The 27,364-nt window shown below is 39.1% G+C and overlaps 1 protein-coding gene and 2 non-coding genes across 3 annotated transcripts; all 3 read left to right on the forward strand.

Moving 5' to 3' along the window:
* The first annotated feature begins 1,281 nt into the window (after window positions 1-1,281).
* Window positions 1,282-27,355, forward strand: zgc:85932 (uncharacterized protein LOC405875 homolog). The gene is made up of 20 exons (XM_063907573.1): window positions 1,282-1,586; window positions 4,965-5,034; window positions 6,795-6,913; window positions 7,279-7,412; window positions 8,298-8,469; window positions 11,530-11,601; window positions 11,874-11,965; window positions 13,203-13,277; window positions 14,361-14,521; window positions 16,912-17,069; window positions 17,902-18,110; window positions 18,607-18,649; window positions 20,539-20,613; window positions 21,238-21,298; window positions 21,771-21,835; window positions 22,526-22,594; window positions 22,940-23,018; window positions 24,291-24,407; window positions 24,985-25,043; window positions 26,578-27,355. The coding sequence occupies exons 1-20, from the start codon at window positions 1,338-1,340 to the stop codon at window positions 26,602-26,604; spliced, it is 2,106 nt and encodes a 701-aa protein (XP_063763643.1). The 5' UTR covers window positions 1,282-1,337; the 3' UTR covers window positions 26,605-27,355.
* On the forward strand, window positions 13,672-13,744 carry trnak-uuu (transfer RNA lysine (anticodon UUU)). Its single transcript has one exon. It is a non-coding gene; the product is annotated as a tRNA-Lys (tRNA).
* trnak-uuu (transfer RNA lysine (anticodon UUU)) lies at window positions 19,844-19,916 on the forward strand. Its single transcript has one exon. It is a non-coding gene; the product is annotated as a tRNA-Lys (tRNA).
* Window positions 27,356-27,364: the final 9 nt, after the last annotated feature.

Below are 27,364 nucleotides of genomic sequence, written 5' to 3' on the forward strand. Positions count from 1 at the left end.
CCCAGTCCAAGCCCCTACTTACTGAGCCACTGCTGGATGTTATCTGTGTTTGTGACGCCTTTCAGTAATTCAGCCGGGTAAACATGCGCGCTGGAATTACGGTAGGAAGTTGAGGTCAAACTTGATAATATGATTAATTTGCATTAATTTTTTTTAACGCGTTATGGTTTCAAGATTAATCGCGCGCGTTAACGCGTTAACGTTGACTGCCCTAATCAAAACACATTAGCTGTCATGAATCAGCAGCTGGGCTTAAAGCTTCGTCATCATGTTAAGTGTTAACCTATTTAAGGCATTAATCCTTTAAACAAAAACATTTATCAAAGTCCTTGACAAAAGAGGTTTTGTGACATCCTGTTAGATCTTGTAAGTAAATATACTTATTAAAGTGCATTTCTTGAGTAGCCTAATGTAGCCTACTTGGTTATTTTTCAACCACTGCCCCTGGTGTATGTTTTGGGTGATGAAAGCTTTATTAAATGCATCTGATATTAGTTCTCATCAAAGTTAACTTGACATGTAATAGTACAAATGTATCGGCATCAATAAATACTTCAATATACCCAAAGTAAAAGCACATTAGCATCTTTATCAAAATAAGTACCCACATGTAGAGGTATTTGTCATATAGACTGGCCCATTTCAGAGTATAACATGATTATTGCTGCATTGATTTGTTCATAACTTTGATGTTGCAGCTGTGGGGCTAATTTAATCAACTTTAAAATACTTCTGGGCTCATGTTATGCTACAGTAGTTTAACATTTGAATGGAAACTTTTGATTAAAGATAAAGTACCTCATTCGTGTGCTGTGCTTTTAACAGTGTTGCCTTACTAAACCCATAGAACTATACCAAACAAAAACTCACATCAATCCAAATCTGCGAAGTAACTAAAGGTATTAAATATATTTAGTGAAGTAAAGGTACACCATTTACATCTGCATTGTAGTAGGGTATAGGTACAAAGCAACAAATGTCAATACCCAAGTAAAGTACAAGTATCTCAAAATGGCACTACAGTACTTGAGTAAATCTACTTAGTTGGTTTACACCACTGTAAGCTATTATTCGAAACTTCACTTGAACTATACCAAACAAAAGAATGTTGAAGTGCTGTCAGTCCCTGCAGCAGTGACAGCTGCACCACCGCCCTCACCTGAGCTCAGGTTAGCATCACTCACTGTACACACAGTTAGCAGCTATCAGTTCGCAGATCAGGTAGCATGTACCTGCGCCTCTCCCACGGGGCGGGGTTCTGGGCAGCTCCGTCGTAAGTGAAAGTCAGAAGTCGCATTCTCTTCAGAGTAGTGTTCAGAGCACACGGTTTTTTTGACATGAGAAAGTCACTGAGTGTGTCGTCCGAATCCTCCCTGCCCTCTGTGGAGGATGACTGGGACTCGGTGTGCTCCGACGAGCTGCTAGGCTCTCAGTCCCGCAGCTGGCTAGCGGAACTCCTGACGGGGGACCTGCCCGCTGAGAACGGGGACGTGAAGAACGTTGGCCGGGACGGGCTGTTCGTGGACTATCACTTCCCCCTGGGAGAGCTGGAGCTGCAGTCCGGGGTCAAGTGGAAACGACCAGGGGTAAAGACAAGATACTGTTCTCAGAGCTGGTAAAGGTGCAGCTAGTTTGAATGGCTTTGTATACTGCAGGGTAGCTGCTGGATTTACTCCAGGTGAACTAAAGTCTGATTTAAGGGCTGATTATATTTTCCATCATTAATCCAGATCTGTAAAGAAACTAAAGGGATTAAATACATGTAGTGGAGTAAAAGTACAACATTTACCTCTGAATTGTAGTGGAGTAGAAGTACACAGTGGAATATAATGGAAATACTCACGTAAAGTACAAGTACCTCAAAATAGCTATAACAGTTAATAGCTGTTATATTAAAGTAATACACTCAAAAATGGATAGGCTATTCATAATGTGGGACCTAAGATTTTCATTGCAATAACTACCCTGTAACTATTGCAGTACTGTGCACCCTTGAACATTGATGTAGTAATATATTGGACACTATTCTGAAACAGCCCATTCTGCACGAGTGCTTTAGACTTTTGAAACTTAAAAATGAAAAAGTATTAGAAATGTACTACCCACACTTTTTATTTATCTCAAAATTGTAATTAACTATAAGTAAAGAAATATTGGCTGCAGAATGTATATCAGCCGTAGATAAATATTTTGCATACATCAACAGTGAGATATATTGATGCTCCAGCATTTGAATGTTTATATGATATAATGCAGTGCTACTAATCTACAGTTGCACACAGTGTTCATCTTCCAACATACATGTTCTGAAGTTATTCATCATCAGACATGACATCATTAGTGATACGGACTTTACATTTGTAAAGCCATTATGCATCATGACTACTTTTACTTTTGATATTTGGAGCAGTTAATATTAACATACTATATCTTATGTAAAGTTTTGAATGCAGGAGTAGACACACTTTTTTATGTTTCAGCATATCAAATAGCAGGAGCTTAAACATGATGTTGTTGATACTAAAAAGTGATATAACAGACTCATCAAATCACATTTACTGTCAGTGAGTCACACACAGATCGGTCTGACTCACCACTTTGATTGGGGCTGCTGCGGCTCAGGGGTTGGAACAGGTATTCCTTTAATCACGTATTTGCTCTTTGATACCGCCTCCTCCTGTCTTTTCCTGTATGCATGTTGAAGTATCCTTGAGGAGGATACAGAACCCTCAGTTCACCTGTCACATCTCTTTTAATATTTTTCATATTCAGTTGAATGGAAAAAGGACGAGAGTAAACAGGAAGTCTCCTTATTCCAGAAAACAGCATTTCCTGAACATTAATTGTACTATTATTTAAATGATTTATCCTTTGATTGACTCATTGATAAGTCAATTTATAGTTGAAGGTCTAATGCACTCCAACATTTACAACTAGCAGTCATATGAGACCCTGCTGTTTTTATGTTTTTATCCCTCAGCTTTTCCCTCTGGACAGTTCTTTTTTTCATGACGGAAAAAAAATGCAGATGGGTGTGTTTCAAACCACATGGAGATATTATAAACATGAACCTGCAGGCAAAGAGAGGGAAGGTGTAACAAACACAGTGGTGGAAGATTACTGATAGCTTTCACTACTAAACATGTGTTTCCTGGATAGAAAGTACAGCTGATTAGTTTGTATGTTGCAGGTAACTGCTGTAACTCATTTGAGTTCCTCAGATAAACTGCCCTGTGTCAGCTTTGTGACCATGCATTTTACAGCTGATACAAAAATACCTTTGTTTGTTAACCAGGAAGTATAAATCTTTGCATGCCCTTTCACTATTGTGCAATTAAAAGTCGCTGTTCCAGCATTTGCAATAGCTTTTTCATGTCGCACTTCAAAGCATCAAAAGAGGGCACGGCAGGTCGGATAGATAAAAGCTGCGGTTGTAATAACAGGACATGTGTTCAGTTAATATGGGACCTGTTATATATGACATAAAAAGATCTCATCGCTACATCAACTCCTGTGTGGTGGTGGCAGAATGGAAGTCATAATACATTTAGAAGAATCGGAGGATGAAACCCTCTTTATTAGTCACATGCATGCACACAGCAGAGCACACACAGTGAAATTAGTCCTCTGCATTTAACCCATCCTAGTACTAGGAGCAGTGGGCAGCTATTGTGCAGCGCCCGGGGAGTGTTGTCTCTGTGAATTGCAGTTTTTAAGGACATATGTTTTGTTCTAGGATCAGCAGTAAACTGTTGACAGTATTTTTAAACTGTTTAACATTTTGTTAACATGTCATGAAGGAGGTATTGTTATGCTGAGAGGGGAACAAAACAACAGGAATGTGTTACAGTACAGTATGATGCGATCTATCAGTAATAACTAGTAGATTAAAATGTGTCTTTCACATTTCCCTACACACATCCGTCCAGACAACGAAACATTAAATGTGAATGCACACAAAGGAAACGGCACATGCCAATCCTGTTGAACTGGAATAGTAATGATAATATTAACACATATTAACCTTACTTTGGCTCTTTTTTGCTGCTGCTACCTACTCATCTTGGTTAAAAGTTTTTACAACCAAATTCAAGAGCTGGCCATTTCTTTCTTTCGAAAATGCTGCAGATGGCCTTTCTTGGTCTGAATGACTTTAATGACAGTTCATGGACTTAAACAGTCTTTTCTTTCTTGCTTTTAAATTCTATATTTATCAGCTCATTCTGGTAAACAATGCATGAAACAGCTTGCTTTTTTATGATAAGAATAATTTGGGCCAAGCAACTTGCATTGTTGTATTAGGCAATGGGCAGTTTTGGCAGCTTTATGATGTTGAAATATTTGGATCCAGGTAAGATACATAAAATAATAAATAGGGAATCATTTTATGGTTTCATTGCAGGGGTACCAGCGAACATCTCTCTGAGGTTGCTTATATGCTTACATGCGTCTTTTAAGGACTATTGGACATCAACAATGGAATGGAATCAATCCTACAAATGTACTACACATGTCATGTTGATGCTGTTTTTTTATTGTCTTTCTGCTTTTATTCATTGAAAACAAAAGTCAATCTATTTCATTGTATTAATTTAAATAGTTTGACATTAGATTTGTCTCTCGTCTCTGTGGCGAGGGACTGAGTTGTTAGGTATTCTATTCTATGTTTTTTTGTGAGTTGAAAGTATAAATCTCTCACCATTTGGAATAAATGCTACTAATCGTAAACTTATCGACACGCTGTAGAAGTACTCCAGAGGTCAGGTATAGTGCTAGGTTTCTCTCACTGCTCTGACTGCTGGCATTTAGAGATAATCTGCTGCTTGTTTGGTGCTGTCCTGACACGCTAAGTCCTGCTTATTTGCATGATTTGTCTGTGTCCCTCTCCACTCACTCTGATCTCTTCTCTTTCGTTTCCTCTTTCTCCGTCTCTTCTTTAACCAACCACCTCTCTGTGTCGGCAGGAGATCTGTGCGTCTCCTCAGTTCATCGTGAACGGAGCGACGCGCCTGGACGTCCGCCAGGGCAAACTCAGTGAGTAGAGCTCCAGGGTTACACAACACACCACACTGGGTCCAAAGTACACAACGCATGAGGGAATGTCCCATGACACAAAGTGAAAAGCATTTAACAAATTGTAATTATATATTCTTCGTTTTCTTTGTTGTATTAAGGTGGGTTCATTTGATACAAGATAAGATAAGTTAAGATGATTTATTAATGCTCGTGTCATAACAGCAACATAATAAGAAATAATTGTCATTCTGTTGCTTATTAAACACACATTTAAGTACAATTAAAAATAAGAAAAATACAATAAATTAAACATAAAATGATAAACAGTATTTAAAGAAATAACAAAAATAAGGTGAGGTAAACTATGATCCGGTAATGTACAGATATGTGAGCAGAAGAGATATGTTAAATATATATACACTTAAGGTGTAATTATATACAGTATATAAACGATTAGAAACAGTCTAATTCAGGTGGGTACAGCAGTGTATTTTTTAGTTGTTTCTTTGTGTGTGTGTGTGTGTGTGTGTGTGTGTGTGTGTGTGTGTGTGTGTGTGTGTGTGTGTGTGTGTGTGTGTGTGTGTGTGTGTGTGTGTGTGTGTGTGTGTGTGTGTGTGTGTGTGTGTGTGTGTGTGTGTGTGTGTGTGTGTGTGTGTGTGTGATGAAGTGACTAAACCTTACTTTTAGAGTGTCATAATCACTGCACTAGTTTCACTCGGTTTATTAGGGTGTGTGTGTGTAAAGTAGCAGCATTTGTCAGTCTTCTGAATAAAAGCTGCTGCAGCTGCTGAAGGCTGTGTATTCAGGCTGATAACACACTGCAGCAGGAAGCAGTACACAAATCAAACCAGGATACTGGATATCATGTTTTGTTGCATTTCATTTGCGACATTGTGACAATTACAATGCTATAGATTTAAAATTATAATCTGTAACATGTCATCATTAAAATGTATGAGACTAGAGAGATATTTTATTCATTTAGTTGAGTTTTGTGCCTATATTATTTCAAATGTTTTCAACAAAACTCAAACCTAGAGCAATCTGTATTTTTCATCAAATTAATGGATGGTATTGCATCCTCTGTTTACTAAATATTTTTCAGAAATTTGTCGTTTTTGAGAACATATCATAGAATTACGCTGAGACAACGTTAATGTTTAGCTTCTAACTCCTCAGGCCTGTTTTTGCCAGGAAACAGGGATTGGTAGATCAATGCTGATTTATTCAGGGGTTTGAACGGTTTTACTCAACTGATCAGTTTGTTTTTAAGAGGAGGGGATAATTTGGCTTTTGGTTAAAACCTCCTGAGCGATGAACAATCATAACTGGGAGTGGGCTGCTTTGACACACTCCACACACAACCAAAAGGATTATCATTTTGATTGACACACCTCTAGTGGCAGAAGATGACATACTGAACATTTAAATTGCTGCTCCCACTCCACCTGCACTCAGCGATTAGAAGTTTATCCTAGAATATTTTAACTGGTCCTCTTCATGTGTTTAACCAAACAGTAATTCATCAGTTGGCCTTTTAAATCCAATGAGTTCCTGAGATATTTCCTGTCCTCCACCAATGAGTCAGTTGGCCATTGAGCAGTGGATGATGGGAAACTGAGAGCCAAAGAGAAGGCACCAGTTGTGTCAAAATGGGTGACAGCATCATATGGAGGATACGCAGGGTGTATAAACCATTTGAGACATTCTTTGTTGGCATGGAGACTTTATAGGCTTCCTCCTGAAAAGTGACCTCCTTCTGAATCTCCTGTCCTCAGATGACTGCTGGTTACTGTCTGCCATCGCCTCTCTCTCCATCAATCGCTCCCTGCTCAAAAAGGTCATGCCTCTAAATCAGAGCTTCCAAGAAGGATACAGCGGCTGCTTCACCTTCAAGGTAATCAAGAACCGGAACCTCGCGCTCTGCTGTCAGTGCTGGACAGTCTTTACCTACAGTTAGATTTTGAAACAGTTTCAAATAGTCAAAGACAATGACAAAAGAAACTGACAAATTAGATTTAGGATGGCCCTCAAAATGTTGATGTATGAACTCCACACTGTAATTAAATGTATTATGTCAACAAACTTCACATAACTGCATTAGGTTAGTTGAAGACAATAATATTAAGTTTAACCTAATATTTTTTTATTTAACCTTATACAGTTACATGACATCTTTTGACATAAAACATTTAGTTAAAGTCACCGTTTCAGTTTTGTCAGTGCACTGACAAAACTAAATACCCCCCCCTCCCTGTGCAGTTCTGGCAGTACGGTCAGTGGGAGGAGGTGAAGATAGACGACCTGTTGCCAACTCACGACAACAATCTGATCTACCTCAACTCTCCAGAGAGACACGAGTTCTGGAGCTCCCTGCTGGAGAAGGCCTATGCCAAGTGAGTCCCTGCAACCAGTGTGTGTGTGTGTGTGTGTGTGTGTGTGTGTGTGTGTGTGTGTGTGTGTGTGTGTGTGTGTGTGTGTGTGTGTGTGTGTGTGTGTGTGTGTGTGTGTGTGTGTGTGTGTGTGTGTGTGTGTGTGTGTGTGTGTGTGTGTGTGTGTGTGTGTGTGTGTGTGGTGGGGGGGGGGGAATCTTTAATTGTCTCTTTTAGATGCAACTGTGTAATATGATCAAAAAATATGTAATTGTAAATTTGAGGCTAATTGGATTGTGAGGTGTTTTCAGATGGACATTTGAAGACACCTGTTTTATTACATGGAGATTGAAAGGCTGCTATGGCACCGCGACAAGCCAGATGTTATGTTGTAATCAAGTCATATTAAAATCTACTCTGCATAACACTCCTGCTCCCTAACAGAAAAACAGCAAAGAGGTTTAAGAAATGCAGATGGTGTTGAATCTTTATTTTGTATCGTGCACAGTCCGTTCCCCTGTCTGTAAATATCTCCCTGTTGATCTGATATGTATTTCCTGTATTTCTCTTTCTACAGACTTGGATAACTTTTTTGTCTTTCAACTTTTTCACTGATTGATGATCTTGACTTTCAGGTATCACAATTCAAATGTTAAAATGTTATTTCCAGACTTGCCTTAACTAAGCCTACTAGTCACATAAACCAGGGGTTCCTCAGGGCTCTTGTCTGGGGCTTAAGGCTTTAGAGCAGGCATGTTTGAACATGTAACGTCTGCTTTCATTTCTAAATACTGCTCCTCTTATTTGTTCATGTATTGTCAGGTGAAACACATTCTTGCAAGCCCCGTTTTATTCCTTATTAAGACTTTGTTTGTCCAGTAACCTGTCTAACCTGTGTGTGTGTCCCAGGATGAAAGGGGGCTACAGAGCTCTGGACATGGGCTTCCCTCATGAGGCAATGGTGGACATGACTGGGGGGGTGACTGAGGTTATAAACGTTTCCCGTCTGACCAAAGATCCCCCGGCCTTCCTCAGACAACTGATGGCTAAAGGAGCCCTGATCAACTGCGCCAACTGCCAGGTACATGGGGAGGTCAGCGTGGGGGCTAGTTTAATCTGTCGGGACCAGTGTTGGGGGTGACGCACTACAAAGTAACGTGTTACTGTAATCTGATTACATATTCCTGTACCACAGTGGCAGTAATCACGTTACAGTTACTAAGCACTCGATGAGCTTGTTACTTGTGTTACTTTATAGGTCCCCTATTCTGCAAAATGCACTTTTTGATTGTCTTTAATATATATGTCTCCCCTGTGTGTTAAGAGACTCATAAAGTTTCAGCAAAAAGGTTTGAAATGTGAAAGCTGCTCAAAAAATTGGTGAGTTTGGTTTTTCGTTCATATCTGACATAAAGTTAATATGTGACGTCATTTGTGGGTTGTACAGCATTAGCAACAACCAACCACGGTAAGCCCCTGCCCACCCTCTTACCTGAACCCCCTCCCACAGCACCTCTGTGTGTCTGTGTATTTTTTGGTCACCGGTTTCCGCAGGAAGTTTAAGAAGACGCTGTGCTGTTAAATAAATGAATGGTGGACATTGTGAAGATCTTCTCTTCCGCAGTGTTCACCGTTACCATGGAGCTGCTTGGGTGGGGGGCAGAGAGTCTGAAACACTTGCACAAAGGGGCGTGGCTAGCTGCAGCTCATTTGCATTTAAAGCTCACAGTCACAGAATCAGCACTTTTGGAACAGGGCTGAAATAGAGGGGGCTTATGGCATGATTCATGATCTGTTTGGTATTTTGAGTAAAACACTTAATGAGAGACATGTTTTGTATATATCTGAGACGTGACCTTTAAGGTCTTCGACTGTCTGCATAAATCTGATCGGACATAAATTACATTACATTACATGGTACTTGTTCAACGCTTTTATTGAATGCGACACTTATACTCAATACTGTGGACAATCCCCACAGGAGTATTTTGGGGTGAGGTGTCTTGCCAGGTACACAATGACATGCTGACTGCAGAGGGACTGGAACCAGTGTCCAAAGATCAGCGCACTAGTCCAGTTTTTTAAAAGATTTTTTTGGGCAACCAGTGCCTTTAATATAGTGCAGTTCAGAAACGGGGGGACAGGGGGGAAGACGCGCGGCAAAGGGACTCAGGCCGGATCTGGGTTCACCACATGGGGATCAAACCCCAGTATATGGCCGCCTGCTCTACCCACTGAGCTATATGACGGCCACTAGTCCACAGTTTTAACTTAATATTGTTATTTGTCATTTGATTTATGGTGTACATTAATGTAACTTGTAGAGTAATTACTTTCAGCAGTGAGTAACTTAGTAAAGTTAGTACACCTTTTTTTTAAAAGTAACTAGTTACAGTGGGGCAAAAAAGTATTTAGTCAGCCACCAATTGTGCAAGTTCTCCCATTTAAAAAGATGAGAGAGGCCTGTAATTTTTATCATAGGTACACTTCAACTATGAGAGACAGAATGAGAAAAAAAATCCAGGAAATCACATTGTAGGATTTTTAATGAATTAATTGGTAAATTCCTCGGTAAAATAAGTATTTGGTCACCTACAAACAAGCAAGATTTCTGGCTCTCACAGACCTGCAACTTCCTCTTTAAGAGGCTCCTCTGTCCTCCACTCGTTACCTGTATTAATGGCACCTTTTTGAACTCGTTATCAGTACAAAAGACACCTGTCCACAACCTCAAACAGTCATACTCCAAACTCCACTATGGCCAAGACCAAAGAGCTGTCAAAGGAGACCAGAGACAAAATTGTAGACCTGCACCAGGCTGGGAAAACTGAATCTGCAATAGGTAAGCAGCTTGGTGTGAAGAAATCAACTGTGGGAGCAATCATTAGAAAATGGAAGACATACAAGACCACTGCTAATCATCCTCGATCTGGGACTCCACGCAAGATCTCACCCCGTGGGGTCAAAATGATCACAAGAACGGTGAGCAAAAATCCCAGAACCACACGGGGGGACCTAGTGAATGACCTGCAGAGAGCTGGGACCAAAGTAACAGAGGCTACCATCAGTAACACATTACGCCGCCAGGGACTTAAATCCTGCACTTCCAGACGTGTCCCCCTGCTTAAGCCAGTACATGTCCAGGCCCGTCTGAAGTTTGCTAGAGGGCATTTGGATGATCCAGAAGAGGATTGGGAGAATGTCATATGGCCAGATGAAACCAAAATAGAACTTTTTGGTAAAAACTCAACTCGTCGTGTTTGGAGGAGAAAGAATGCAGAGTTGCATCCAAAGAACACCATACCTACTGTGAAGCATGGGGGTGGAAACATCATGCTTTGGGGCTGTTTTTCTGCAAAGGGACCAGGACGACTGATCCGTGTAAAGGAAAGAATGAATGGGGCCATGTATCGTGAGATTTTGAGTGAAAACCTCCTTCCATCAGCAAGGGCACTGAAGATGAAGCGTGGCTGGGTCTTTCAGCATGACAATGATCCCAAACACACCGCCAGGGCAACGAAGGAGTGGCTTCGTAAGAAGCATTTCAAGGTCCTGGAGTGGCCTAGCCAGTCTCCAGATCTCAACCCCATAGAAAATCTTTGGAGGGAGTTGAAAGTCCGTGTTGCCCAGCGACAGCCCCAAAACATCACTGCTTTAGAGGAGATCTGCATGGAGGAATGGGCCAAAATACCAGCAACAGTGTGTGAAAACCTTGTGAAGACTTACAGAAAACGTTTGACCTCTGTCATTGCCAACAAAGGGTATATAACAAAGTATTGAGATGAACTTTTGTTATTGACCAAATACTTATTTTCCACAATCATTTGAAATAAATTCTTTAAAAATCCTACAATGTGATTTTCTGGATTTTTTTCCCCCATTCTGTCTCTCATAGTTGAGGTATACCTATGATAAAAATTACAGGCCTCTCTCATCTTTTTAAATGGGAGAACTTGCACAATTGGTGGCTGACTAAATACTTTTTTGCCCCACTGTATGTAAGCCGTTACTTTTTTTGCAGTAACTACCGCAGCACTGGCTGGGACACACAAAATGTTTCTCCTGAAGGTACTGTATGTGATGAATCACTGAGTGTAATAATGCCTTGTCCTGCTGTGGGTGGATGTTTGTTCCTCTGCAGGGTCCTTTGGAGCAGAAGAATGAACTAGGCATCATGTTCAGACATGCCTACTCTCTGACGGCCGTGGAGAAGGTAAGAGAAGATGAGAACATTTAGATTATCTTGACTCTAAATAGAATAACCATCAGTGATAATTATTGCTTAAATCATTCAGATCTTAAAAACTCTTATTAAACTCTCTGTAAAACAATATATTTAGTGTAGTAATGACGCCCTGAGCAGAGAGTGAGGTCACTCCCTCTGTGTGTTGTAATCCCAGCTCCCCTGAGCTAGGTTTACTGTGTCCCTGTTCCTCCCACTGCTCTCAACTTCTCTCTCTGTCTGTTTCCCTCCTCCTCTGCCAGGTGAAGACAGCACACGGCACAGTAGATTTAGTAAGAATCCTCAACCCCTGGGGCAACACAGAGTGGGAGGGGCCCTGGAGTGACATGCAAGGGTTGGTACATACAGGTTTACAGCTGTCAAGTAAAAATGTGTTAATGAAGGAGTGAAGTTACAACATTAAAGAGTCCTCTCCTGCTGATGTTCAGGTGTATATCAGTATGTAGTGTCTCTACTTTAAAGAGTCCTCTCCTGCTGATGTTCAGGTGTATATCAGTATGTAGTGTCTCTACTTTAAAGAGTCCTCTCCTGCTGATGTTCAGGTGTATATCAGTATGTAGTGTCTCTACTTTAAAGAGTCCTCTCTTGCTGATGTTCAGGTGTATATCAGTATGTAGTGTCTCTACTTTAAAGAGTCCTCTCCTGCTGATGTTTAGGTGTAAATCAGTATGTAGTGTCTCTACTTTAAAGAGTCCTCTCCTGCTGTTGTTCAGGTGTATATCAGTATGTAGCGTCTCTACTTTAAAGAGTCCTCTCCTGCTGATGTTCAGGTGTATATCAGTATGTAGTGTCTTTACTTTAAAGAGTCCTCTCCTGCTGATGTTCAGGTGTATATCAGTATGTAGTGTCTCTACTCTAAAGAGTCCTCTCCTGCTGATGTTTAGGTGTATATCAGTATGTAGTGTATCTACTTTAAAGAGTCCTCTCCTGCTGATGTTCAGGTGTATATCAGTATGTAGTGTCCCTATTCTCTCTGTTCTGGGACATGTCTCCATGCTTTAATGTTCAGAAAGCTCTTTATGTTTCTCATACTGTCTGTGCTGCAGCATCTCTTTTCCCCCTCTGTCTGAAACCAGAGCCCAGTCTGCTCTGATTGGTCAACCCCTTAGAGATGTTCCTCCCCTTAGCAAATCCAAAAACTGTGTTGGAGCGCTAGCCAATAGAAGGGTGAGTGTTACACAGTGATGTCACTATGTTACTGAAGTAAACAAAGGAGCACAATGGAGGTGTTTCAGGCCGGGTTGAGGGGGCAGTGTGGGAGAGAAACTCCCTCTGAGGGGAACACAGGAATTTGAAGACTATTTACATCCACAATCAAAATGCTCAGATCTTTGGCTCCCTCCAACTACACAGTGATATTTTGTAATGTTAATCACAGTAAGCTAAATATAACAAACATCTGAATATAATTAAATATATTTCACACAATCATGCCAAGGACACCAAGCAGCAAGCAGCAGACAGGCGTGTGCACATTTGAACCTCCTTTATTAAAACCTCTAATTGGAAATACATATTTTACTGCTTTGGATTCATGTATACAAATAAAAGTCTCCCTTCTCTGTGTGCAGTTCTGAGTGGAAATCAGTGAGCGTGGAGGAGCAGAGGAGACTGCAAAGAGTCAGACGGGAGGACGGGGAGTTCTGGTGAGTGTGTATCTGAACACACACTGCTTTGTCTGACGGTCCGCCCTCTGCAAACATGAAACAAAACACCCTGACATGTGAGGCCCAACCACAAGTAGATCAACAATTGGGGTTATATTATTCCATGACATTATATGCTGTTTATTCTTATCTGGTAAAGAGAGTAAAAAGCAGGCACCATTGTGACACAGCAAAAATGTCGGTCTGAACCTGCATGATTTCATCTGATGGGGCCAGAATCAAACTAACGAGACTGATGGGACACTTTGATAATGTACCTTTACTCTCACAGGGTTTTGACAGAGCCTGTTTCTCTTACATACATTTGCTGCCTGTACCAAAGTAATGTTACACTGTGAAATCTTATTCTTACTGTAAAAATGATGTGATCAGAGCCTGGATAGCTCAGTCGGTAGAGCATCAGACTTTTAATCTGAGGGTCCAGGGTTCAAGTCCCTGTTCAGGCGAGACAAGTTTTAAAATACTACATGCCGATAATATCAACAGAATGGGTTTAATTAACTAAAAACCTTAAATCCATTGAGTTGCTGATCTGAGGCTACAGGTGAGATCATGAGGTGAGCTTCAGTTATAGGTGAACAACACTATTGTTGCCCAAGTATCAGATATAGTCATAGCACCAGCAGCATAACAACTGATCCACATGGCTGAAATGAAACATTAACCTTTTACTTACAGTATAATAATCCTGCACTTTTAAAACATCTGATAAAACACACACACGTATCTGTGAAACTGGCTATGGAATTCAATTGTCAAAGTGAATTTTATTTAGCTGCAAACCATGTTTCTTAGTGACAGTTGAAAAAGTATCTACAGCCAGTTAACGTCAGCCTGTTTCACAGTAAAATGTGTGTATTTATACAGATTATTTGAATTGACAGACTTATTAATAGGCTAACACTAGGTCAAAACAGATATCTGGAATAATATTTGTATCAAGTAATAATCCCCCACATGAAACTACAAAAAATGGTGCTTCTCTCTGCAGCGGGTTGGACCTTCAGGGCCACCATATTTATTTGAGCCTGTGTTCAACCCACCTGGTTCTCTCTCCATCAGGATGTTGGTGTCGGACTTCCAGCAGAACTTTGAGACGATGGAGGTGTGTCACCTGACTGAACCTATGGATGAACAGGGGTCCAATGTGCTGCCATGGTGCTGCATAATGCATCATGGGAACTGGGTGCCTTACATCTCAGCAGGGGGCTCTGCCCAAGAAGGTAAGACATATGATGATAGGTAATGCAACCTGTCTGGGTTTTGTACCAAAGAATAATGGAGTCCGTCTGAAATAATAAATAACACATTCTTACTAACAATAAGGTAGCAGTTAATATCATTATTCAGTAACTGTTCTGTACATAAAATTAGGAAAGTATTTTAAATGCTTACTTCATAATTGTACGGTGGCCCTAGACATCAAAATACACATTTCACAAAATGTAAAAATATTTAAAAAACACAAGTATTTTAGAATACCATAGGTAAAAAAAACTTGAATATCCGACCAAATTACTGTCAAAGCTTATTGATGGATCACTAAAGTCACGCAAAAAAACACGAGCTTTGTACGGGTGGACACATGTGCCCAACACAAATAGCTATACCATCATATCAGCTGACTGTTTAAATATACATTTTCACTATTGAGATACATATTATGTTAAATGTGGGCTGCTGGTGAGGCTAGCTAACCCCAGCACAGTTATATTTAAGAAAAAATATGGTTTTAGTCCAGGTCATGGTGCCAATTGTTTTTGTTCAAACAGTCTTCCGGTCATTATTTACCAAACAGTCTCATTTTAAATGTTATAGTCTTGTCAACTTTCTATGAGAAAATAAATAAGTTTCTGCTGAACCTGCATTCATTCATCTGATGTGGCCTGAATCAGATTTAGGAGGCTAAGGGTTTTGACAGAGCCTGGATGTACCAAAGTAATGTTACACTTTGAATTCTTATTGTTACTGTAATGTGACTGTGATCAGAGCCTGGATAGCTCATTCCATTATGGGACATGGGTGTACTACTGTTACTGCTATTGTTATATCAATACTTGCAAAGTTGGGATGTATATTACTTGTAATGCAAGTTGAGCTGCAGTTTATGTGAATATTTCCTGTTTATTAGCTCCAATTAAAAACAATCAAAACCCATCTCCCCTGAACAATAACTTGATACTAGACCCTCAGATCAGCGGTTTGCAGCATTTGTTTTTATTATCATTGTTAGTGTCACCTTCATATTGTGTTTGTCATTCAGAACTGTTTGTATTTAGATATCAGATTTAGCTGCTGAATGATTTTTTACAGTGTTATTGACTGCTTGTGGTACTTAAAACTTGTCTTGCCTGAACCTTGAACCCTCAGATTAAAAGTCTGATGCTCTACCGACTGAGCTACCCAGGCTCTGAATATGCAGTTCAGGTTATAGTCAATGATCGAGTGAAACAAGCATGTTGTAACAACAGGACAGGGATTCAGCTACACACGTCCTGTAGGTCTGATTCCAAAGAGTATGCATGTCCCACTAGCGTGAATAACTCAAAAACATATAGACCGTTGCACTGTTTATCTGAAGATCCAGGGTTCAAGTCCCTGTTCAGGTGAGATGAGTTTAAAATGTCTATCTGCAGTTGAACTTCAGCTACAAGTGAACTACATAACTATTTTCCAAGTATTAGATGTAATAATAGCACCATTGTCTCATAATGGAATTTACAAATTAAAACTAATGTTACTATACCAAATCAATGCAAATGGTAGAGAAGAAACACAGTTTGAAATGCAAATACATTTAAAGTTTAAATGCAAAAGTGTGTAATTGTTTCTAACTGCAGAATGTCTTTAATATGAATCCTACTGTTAAATCTCTGCTGGTGGATACATTGCTACCCTCTCACTGTATAGTTTTACCATCAAATGACCCAACTCTAATGTCCTTATAGACCATTTTTCTGTCGAAATGTGTTTTTATTTTTGTGCTACTTATAGCACATTTAGCTACAGTTATGTGATTTTCAACAATTTAAAATTCCCAAAATTTTAGTACAGTTTATTTTGTTGCTGCTGTGTTTCAAACAGCCCTCTAGATAGAAAATAGCCTATCATCTTGCTCATTGTCTTGGCTCATATATTAACTCATTAGTATTCCACTGAGACTGCTTCAAAACAAGTTTATCGTTGTCAAAGTACTGTTGTCAGGAACACCCTTCTTCCTTTTTCCATGCCAGCCTGCTGATCTCTGTTGTTCACTGTTGATAATCTGTTCTACTTTGGGATTAGTTGTCAGCACATCAGGTTGAGACAGGTGTATTTGTTCTCAGCTATAAAAACCAAAGCGTAACATTACAGCGTGTGTCAACACTGTTTCAGTAGGTGTAGTCTGAGTTCACCATCGTTGTTTCCAAACCGTGTCTCCTGTTATTGAGTCAACTTACACCATATTTGGCAAATCACTTGCAACAATTAAAGTGAAGCTTGTTTTGTGTGTGTGTGTGTGTGTGTGTGTGTGTGTGTGTGTGTGTGTGTGTGTGTGTGTGTGTGTGTGTGTGTGTGTGTGTGTGTGTGTGTGTGTGTGTGTGTGTGTGTGTGTGTGTGTGTTTTTTTTTAGTTTCCTTCTGGCAGAACCCTCAGTTCTACTTCACCTTATCGGAGGTGGACATGAGCACAGACAGCTCTCAGAAAACATGTTCCTTCGTGTTGGCTCTGATGCAGAAACACCAGAGACGAACGGGCGTTAACCTGGCTATAGCCCTGCATATATATCTGGTACACACACACACACACACACACACACACACACACACACACACACACACACACACACACACACACACACACACACACACACACACACACACACACACACACACACACACACACAAACACGCACGCACACAACCTCACTACCATTGTCTCTCTGACTTTGGCAGGCTTATCCAACCATGCCCAATCCACTTTATGATATGTGGACTGTGCTTATACAGTATGTTATTCATGTATATTTTTTTCATACATTACCACATTTTGGTGTTATCTCTTTTCACTGTTGCACTTTATAGACGGTCCCTGAGAACCCTTCCAAAAGCTGAAAGCACGAGGTGGCCAGTGTAATTCATTCAGCTTGAAGAAGGGCTTGTTTTGAGGGAAATTGGATTGAAGCTCTTCCTCTAACCTACTGGATAGAGTTGTAATTATTGTCTGGGAAGTTAGAATCTGTGAATACCTTTACAGAAGACTCCACCTATTGGCCACTGCTCAGTACAAGCTCTGCACTGCCTGACAAACTAATATTAATCCCATCCACATGATTTAAAAACATTATCTCCCAGTGTTTCCGAAAAACTAATTAAAGCTTCCAAATGTCCTGTAGCATTGGTTCGTGACAATTGATTAACCTTCTCATAATTCAGAAATCAGGATCTTATTATCCACAGGTGACCAGTCTGGAGTTTTTGTATACTTAAGTTTTACGTAAGGTGACTAAAACGTCTTTCTTCCAGGCTACAGCAATGCATTTTTCACAGATATTCCCCCAAAAAATCAAATTATTCAAGTATTAAGTTTATTCATGTGTTATAAGTGTGTGCTGTCTCTGCAGGCTCATCCTAAAAACACATATCTGTCGCCAGAGGACTTGAGTGCCCAGCGCCCAGTCCTCTGCAGCCCCAGCTACTCCTGCCGGAGGGAGGTTGTCCTCCGAGGCACCCTTCCCCCAGGTCGCTACATCATCATCCCCTCAACACACAAGGCCAACCAGCAGGGAGCGTTCCTGCTACGGGTGCTAATGGAGAAGGGCAACGCTGCCACGTGAGTCCTCCATCGATCTGTTGCACGTGTAGTTCAGAGAGTTCAAAATAAGCACACCACCAGGCGCCATCAGACTGTGTTTCAAACAAAGAGCTGAAGAGGCAAAATTATTTGTCTACCTCCAGGGGCCCCTAGGCACTGAGAGCTCATGGGCCCCCGACAGGAGAACTCATTCAAGCTACCTGGACCAGAGTTCTGATGGAAACTGAGCTAAAGAAAACATGACTGATGTTCAAACAAAGATCAGAAACAGAGGTCTGTGCTCAGTACTGTCCTTATCAGATTAAGGATTTGTCTCATCTGGGATAAATGAGGTTTAACTTTAGATTGTTATTTTGTCAAGTATACTAATGTGTAATGCATTACAAAACTAACTTCAAGTAACTTCCCCAACACTGGTCATAACTAGTTGCAAACAGCTGCAGGTCAGTAGAGATGAAGACAAAATGTCAAATGGCTCACTAAAGTTTACTCTTGTTTTTATCTTTTTCCCCAGTCCATCCCACAGACCACCACAGGACATCTCTCAACCAACAGAGGTAAGAGACACATCCATCCCTAAATGATAACGACACTCAGGGAGTACAGAACTCCACTAAAACATAGTTTGTGTATCCACAAACCCAAAGATCAAGCCTGCAGATTAATTGTGATCTTGCTGTTACTAAGGGTTAATTGTGTGATTTGATTTATTGTAAATTAACAATTAACAATTTGTGTGGACTTCGTACACAAAAAGAGAATAAAGTTTTAGCAGCTGAATGCTTTTTTTCAGTTTTTGATTCAAGTACCAAGCACTGGGGTATTTATTATAGTGTCTTTATTTTCTTTCACTGTTATCGTTTCCTCTCAGAGCCTGGATAGCTCAGTCGGTAGAGCATCAGGTTTTTAATCTGAGGGTCCAGGGTTGAAGTCCCTGTTCGGGCGAGACAAGTTTTAAATATTAATGTTCATCGTGTGGAAAAACAACATGTAAACATGCAGGAAATTGAATCCGTTGTCCATCCTTAGGCAGCATGGTAGACAATTCACATTTACAAATAAATGGAGCATGGAACATGACACAAGGTTAAGTAAATAAATAAATCCATACAAAAACATGTGAATAAATACGGGAATAAATAAATCACATAATAAATAAATGTGGGATTAAATAAATAAATAATAATGTAAACCACAATATGCCATGAATGATGACAATCCTCTAACCAGTCCTGCTTCAATATGAGGTTAGGGTCGCCTATCTCATTAATAAATAAATGTTAGTGAACATAAATGTATGTTTTCTTTTATCCTCAACTATTATTTACTTATTCATACATTCATTTACTTTTTTCATATTTATTTATTCCTGTATTTATTTCCACATGTATTTATTCTTTTAGGGTATAAAACTCTTTAAGATAGGATGGAGCCTGCTCATTAAGGGATTTGTAGGTGAGAAGAAGAATTTTAAAGTATATTCTGTGTTCTATAGGGAGACAGGGTAAGGCAGCCAAAACAGGAGTAATGTGTTCCCTTTGCGTGCTCCTGTCAATACAAAACAATCTGTGTGATTCCCCCCTGATATGTCTTGAGCTGGGCTCAATATGTTTTAAACATATTGACGAGGAACTGTTTTCACAGATATATACATTTCTAGTCTCTAGGACACTAATGGGATCGTGTATTCAAATAATCGTCTATCACACAGTCTCGACTATTGAGTTTTACTGTGAAAGAACTCTTTCAGAGCCTGGATAGCTCAGTCGGTAGAGCATCAGACTTTTAATCTGAGGGTCCAGGGTTCAAGTCCCTGTTCAGGCGAGACAAGTTTTAAATCACAACAAGTACACATTCACAATGGAGAACTGTGCAGTAACCAGTTTCAATCTATTTACATACACTCCTAATGATAAACAGTGAGCATATACTAACATTTCCAAAAAAACAACTCCTGCAAAAAAACAGCGGTTAAGCTCATAGTATGGACCTGAGCTGCACCTGGACCTAGATTACAAATGATCTACATAACAACGGTCCAACTGTTAGATGTAATAATAATAGTAATAGTAACACCACAGTACTGTGCATGCATTATAGCAACACTGTTGTTTGGAGATGCAGATTTTTGTCTATCACTGGCCTGTTACATATGGGACATGCTCCAGAATGGGTAGAACAAATGGAGGGATAAATGATCATTTCTACATCGCTAAATATAATAGTTTCTATATTGCTGTCAGAAAAGAACTAAAAACAACGCCTAACACCTCAACTAAGGAATCGATGTATGCCAAATATTGACACTCCTGAGGTACATTTAGTCAATTTCTCTGCATAAATGCGATCCATAAAAACGGTGCATTCTAACTACTCATTTATGAAGAAGTGATGTGTTTGGGAAAGTGCTGTTTCTGAATTAAGGCTGTGTGTTTTCTGTCTGCAGAATTCATATCCTCACCTGGCAGCTCTTCCTTCACCTGAAGCTACAAAACTACTGTTCAAGAAGCACTGCAACACGGTGAGATGATCCACTCTACATCCACACTTGAGCGCGGTTAAAGGGAAGCACCGCCTGAATCAAGAACTCCATAATTTTCCTTCCGTGGCCTTGTCAACTTCAGCTACTGTCTCTCAAAGCCAAACACTCATTTAAGGTAGTCTCAAACATGTGATGTCATCCAGTAGGAGGTCTAAGCTCATTCTATTGCAGTGATCTCAATGATGAAACACAATGTTTTCCAATATACTCTCAGTGACATCTTTAACATATTTAGGAGTTCGATATCTATGGGGGAGGACATCACACATTTGAATTTTAGTGCTCTAGAGATATTGTTAATATTTACATATGATATTGCACTTAGGCCATGAACATCAAGGCTCAAGGGTTTTTATTATCATATGCACAGTAGCTACAGTGTAGTTATGGCAATGAAGTCTTTGGTCCCGAGGTCCTCCAAGAATGAAGCATATTATATAAAGAAATAGTGCGAAATGAAACAGAGTAGGATGAATTACAATACAATTGTGCAGGTTATGTTTCTTATGTTTACCAGTATTTAAGTAGTGCAGATGGAGTATATGCTTGTCAGAAAAATGTATAAACACCCTCATGTCTTGTGTTGTTTCTTTGTGTCATCAGAAACACATTTGCAAACCTGTGCACCTCTACAGGCTGCTGACGGAGGCCATACAGGGAGGAGGTCAGTGGTTTTACGATTGTTTTACACTGGTTTTGTTTTTGCAGAATTCCAAAATGTGAAATGTGATGCAGAATTTCATCACATTTCACATTTTGGCTCGCTCGTGCTGCAGACCCTGATTTGTACAGACTGAGCAATCATCCCAACAGAAGTAGCGAGCAATAGCGATAGCCAGAGCAATAGCGCAATAGAACAATAGCAAGATCTTAATGTTTGTAATATTTCACTGCTACTATAGCTCAGTCGGTAGAGCATCTGACTTTTAATCTGAGGGTCCAGGGTTCAAAGTCCCTGTTCAGGTGAGACCAGTTTTAAATTGCAGACACTCCAACATGCTCCCTCTTCACAGTCAGAAATAAGAACCACTAGCTTTCCTTGTAGTTACCCTCAGTATCCACCTCCATGACATCTTCCACAGCCAGATCAGATGTATAATAACCCTAACCCCCCCACCCCCCTCTGCTGTTCTCAGTGCTGGCCGGCAGTGAGAAGTACCTGGCTCTGGAACACTGCAAGAGCCTGGTGGTCCTCACGGATGTATCCTTATCGGTCATTTATATTCATTTATATGTCCTTGAAATGTGAACAAGCAAACTACCTGCACATAAAACTGTGTCAACAGACTTTGTATAGAGGTACAGGTTTTTTACACCGTTCGAGATTTATAGTGCTCTGTGATATTTTCTTTGACTGTGAATCGCTGTCACCAGAGCTGGATAGTTAGTAAGTGCCTCTTCATTCAGGACCCTCAGGGAGTTCAGCAACACAAGATACATTTCTCCTGCTTCTCTCTGAATCATAAGGTTTGAAACTTTTACCTTCAATTATTTCTTAATGCAACATAGATATCAATTTCAGAGAACAGAGCATGGGAGAAACACGAAAAAATACTTTGGAAGGCATTTAAAAAAAAAAAGTTTATTTACTGAGATAAAGACATTCATATCTATCTATGTAGACTATAGAACCATAGTAGAAACACACTATGAACATATAAGTGAGCCTGGATAGCTCAGTTGGTAGAGCATCAGACTTTTAATCTGAGGGTCCAGGGTTCAGGCGAGGCAAGTTATAAAATACTTAAACAAGAAGCCATCATTTAACAGTTAGATTGTGAGTGAAATAACATGGAATACAAAGTGATAGATCCTTCACACAGATATAAAGTGAAGGTCATCACCCACTGTTCAGCGTTGTTGGTGTTTCCTTGACTTCACTTCACTTTAGATTCAAGGCAACGCTCAGATGGACTGGTCAGAGTTCAAGATTCTGTGGGACAAAATCAGGAGGTGGACGGTGAGATCACACACACACACACACATATAGCACAGTCCAATCACAGACGTGCTCTATGACGCAACGTTGATGAAAGTTAAAAATCACTGGTTTGAAGAGCTCCTCCTTCATTAAATCATTGTGGGGGTTCTCTCTTTCCTTATCCCACTCTTTCTATATTTGGAATCCTTGGTGATGCAGTTTTTAATGAGCCATGCACAGCAACAGCACTGCCATTTTAGATGTTGAATCACCGTGCTTGATAAAACCATGAGAAGATCAACATCCTTTGAACAGTAATAGGTCGATCATTGCGCTTGATGTTACCAGAAGGATGATAATAATGTTTTGACCATCTCTCCTCAGGATATCTTCCTGGTGTTTGACAAGAACAAGACCAATCGTCTGGAGTATCGGGAGGTGGGCCCCGCTCTGAACGCAGCAGGTGGGACGCATGCTAAATAAAATAAATAAAAGTGTATTCACCATAGCTCTTTCCTCAGCTGCATCAGTCTATGTGAAACACGTGCAGCTGTTTAATGTTCAGGCTCCACATCTGTGAGGAGAACACTTGACCAGCAGAGGGAGCCACACCCCCTCTTTAACTCGTCTTCTCTGCAGTTCAGCGTCATTCATAGTTTATATTTACTCTGAATACATTCAGTCTTAACAAAGTGACATATTCCATTATATTATCCGACCAAAAATCAGCACTATTATATTTAGAGGTAAAATGTATTATATTTGGCTCATCCCTTCAGTTTAGATCTAAGCCTTGGTGGAGTGTAACTAAGTAAATTTATGACAAACTGTATTAAATATGTTGAGGTTCTTTGATTTTTCGTCTTAATTCTACTTTTATTCCACCACCTACGGAAGAGGATTAGGGCCACATGAAAATATTTTTTGGGGGATGTGAAAAATATATACAGCCGCAGGAAAAATGAAGAGAGCACTGCAGCATTATCAGTTTCTCTGGCTTTATTATTTAAAATAGTTCTTTGAGTTAAATTAATTCTTTATTTTTTTTTTTGTATTCTATAAACTACTGACAAATTCTCTCTGTGTCGGAATTCAACAGACACTGGAATGGCTGGCATACATGTAGAGATTGAGATTTAAGAAACATTTGGAGTGGTCTCTTCATTTTTTCCAGAGCTGTAGATATATATATATATATATATATATATATATATATATATATATATATATATACACATATATATATATATATATATATATATATATATATATATATATATATATATATATATATGTGTATATATATATATTTTTTTTTTAATAATTTTATTACCCCCCAAAAAAACATTTTCGAGTGGCCCTAATCCTCTTCATTACACCACATTTCAGATAAATAATTCATTTTGTCAACGTTAGTTCAGATCAAAATTGCACATAGAAATTTGAGCTTTTACAACAATACATTATTAAAAAATTAATTATTAAATAGCAATTATATTCCCGGTGAAAGTAATGTTATAGCAATTATAATAACAATAACAATGTTATTATAGTGTTTGACATTAGCATTATTAAGACTTTTCCTTTGATAGCCTAAATACTTTATATTTTTAATACTTACATTTACTTTTTGCCATCCTTCTTCTACTTCCTGCTGTACATATGTTGATTTAAATATATATTTAAACTCAGGCACACTGAAAATAAGAAAGTGATTTTCTGTGGCGTGCTGCAGGCATCATGGTGGACGAGCTGATCATGCAGCTGGTTGGACTGAGGTACACGGAGCCCGACATGACCATCAGCTACCCCGGATTCCTGTACCTGCTAATGAAACTGGAGACCATGATCCGTAAGGATAAGTATAAGTATTTTTTAAAACACTTTAACACTTTAAGTGAATGATCCAGAATAATCCAATCCAACATGTCCTCCTGCTGATCACTGCTAACAGGCCAGCATGTAGAGAGTCACAGCTGTGATGTGATGCCAACAAACATTATGGAGTCATTAACAAATGACCTGATAATGCTTGAACATAGCAATATAAAAAAGAAATAAATAGAGGATAAATATTTTTACAAAAAAGATAAAGAGAAATAAAAGAATAAATAAATGATTTTTTTTTTTTTTACTTTGTTTTAGTTATAATAATATTAAACACTATGCATTACTTTAATGCACATCATGGTAGCAAGGTATTTTACCACTGTGAACCCGGCTCAGGTTAGGGTGTACCCCCTCTGCTATGATGTCATCTGAACTCTATCGATCTATCACAGATGATGTGCCACAACTAACTTATGTTAAACCTGGATAAAGCATTTTGAAAAACTGAACATAGCCAAACCAGCTTCTGTAAATCTATATATTCTGTGAAGGCACAGTGCAGATATCGCTCACTTTCTCATGTTTCTTCTCTTCTGCAGACAAATTCCAGGGGTACGACAGGGTGGGGATGGGCAACATAACGATCAGCTACAGACAGGTAGGAACACACACTCCTCCTCCCTATCTGCTCTGACTTTGTCCTCTTTTACCAAAAAATCACAAGGGCTTAACATGCAAGGCGAACCCATAATATAGTGAAGGAAATATAGACAAAAAATAATACAATTAGATTGTAATCAAATACCCAATGATCATTCAGACAACAAATAAGTCATTTACATTTGAAATAGTTTGAGCCCAAATATAATTCAAATTCAAATGTACATTTAGGTGACTTCCCCACACTGTACGACCGGGAAGTATACTGATGAAATGTATTTGGACTTGTTTTCGATGATTATTTAATCACTACTGTGCAAATGGGCTCTAAATATTGAGTTTCCCTCTGAGCCCTCTGCACTCAGTGTCAGACTGAAGAGCTTAAAGCTGGGATCCGTCAGTCACATGATCAGCTGATAACCACACAGGGCTGACCAGAGATTCACCTTCTGCTTCTGTTGAAGAATAGCTTTAATAAAGCAGTTACTTCCAGCCTGTTAGAGGCATTATTCTACTCTCAACTTAATTGAAACAAGAAGCAGTTCCTATTTAAATCTGCACACATGTTGATGCATGATTGAACTTTATATTTGTAATGTCCATATGTTGCAAGTCTGTGGTCTAAGAGTCCAAATTGAAGCCACTCAATATTGATTTTACATTTACACCTTTCAATATTTTATTTGGGCTTCTAGATGAAGACAGTACACAGATAATAAGTATTGTATTCTTCTGGCTAAAATACTTATTTTTCAACTCAAACAAGGAAGAATCTGAATTTAAGGTGTTTGAAGAGTAGATTGAAAATGCAATTTGTTTTGGAAAAAATCATTGCCACAAAAAGTGTTTTGGGTGGTATTGGGCTGTCAAACTATTTTATTTTGTTTGAAATGTTGAAGCGATCCTATTAACTGTATCTTTGTTTCTGAGGGCTATCACACTTATTGTATTGAGATGGGATGTTATTGTTATGTCCAAGTTTGTGTCTCTAGCCTGTAAAAAGTATGATTAAAACTTAGTAATGTATTAATTTAGCTTTCCATTTATTTATCATTACCTTCATATAATACAATGTATTGATTTATCATTTGAAAACAAATAAATAAATAATAATCTGTAAGTCTATATTTGGGGTCACAGTATTTATATAGCCTTTGCTCAGTTAACAGTTCAATCTTTTTTTAAGTGACTCACAAAAAGCAAACAAACCAACATACAATAAATATGTAAATAAGCAAGCAAAGACAAAGAAAACATAAATAAATAAATGAGCAGACATGGGGTGTTTTCTGTTTTAGGCAAACAAAAACAAAAAAGTTATATTCTTCTTGAAATGTTCCTCTTTGTCTCTTTTTGTCCTTCACTCTGTCAATCAGAGTTACTTTTTACATGTACAAAACAAAACCCTTAACCCTTAACCCTTAACCCTTAACAGGTCTTTAGAGACCTTTCTACAAACTCAAATATATACTGTGTCATCATTAACCCAGATGTGTTTAACTAAATGGTTTCTCTTCTCTGATTGGTTCCAGTGGCTCCACATGACCATGTACAACTGAGCTGCTCCAATCGGACGCAACCATCAGGGATCACTTTGTGAAATATCATTCTCTTCTTCTTTCTTCTTTTACTAAAAATGGTCGCATGCATTAAAGTAGATGTTACGAGATCCCAGTATAGATTCAACTTGGGAGGAAGTGTTTGTATACAAAAGTAGAATGATTTATATATAGTGGTGTGCATTACGCTTTAGAAAAGGGTTATGGTTAAAATGAAGGTTGAATGTTTTCGCTCTGCTCCTGCATGAATGTTTATTTACTGTAATTATGGGATTAATGACCCGCCTGGAAAGGACCCCAATGAGAACATGGCGTGAGATTAAAGTGTTTTTATTTTGTAGTCGGTTAAGTAATATTTCCATGAATAAAATACCTTAGTTGACTTTAGATTGGTGGGAAAAGTGCCTGACAGTGTGTGAGAAATCTATGAAGTCACTATAATAAATGTACAGGTCAGTTCAGCGATAGAAATATGTAGCAAACTAAGCCTTCATTGGCGTGTCCGTGAATTTCCAACTACACTCCAAGACGATATTTTAACACCTGTACCCAACAGATCTATACTAGAGAACCAAAGATTGTACATTTATTGATTTGCCATATTGCAGGCAAAAGGAGTGCTAAGACTTCAGCAGCTTAGTTGGATGGAGAATAGGGAGTTGTGTTTGTAATATATATTGCATAACAATGCTGATGATTGAATACTGAAAGTCCATAATGAAATTGTTAATAAAACAGTATTATTATTGTTTTCCTTCAA

This window comes from Eleginops maclovinus, chromosome 18, assembly GCF_036324505.1.
Source record: "Eleginops maclovinus isolate JMC-PN-2008 ecotype Puerto Natales chromosome 18, JC_Emac_rtc_rv5, whole genome shotgun sequence".
Taxonomy (NCBI): domain Eukaryota; kingdom Metazoa; phylum Chordata; class Actinopteri; order Perciformes; family Eleginopidae; genus Eleginops; species Eleginops maclovinus.

Coding starts and splice junctions, on each gene's coding strand:
- zgc:85932 (XM_063907573.1), top strand. CDS start 1,338: ATGAGAAAGTCACTGAGTGTGTCGTCCGAATCCTCCCTGCCCTCTGTG. Junction 20,614..21,237: donor TCAAGAAGCACTGCAACACG/GTGAGATGATCC, acceptor TTGTGTCATCAG/AAACACATTTGCAAACCTGT. Junction 25,044..26,577: donor TAACGATCAGCTACAGACAG/GTAGGAACACAC, acceptor GATTGGTTCCAG/TGGCTCCACATGACCATGTA.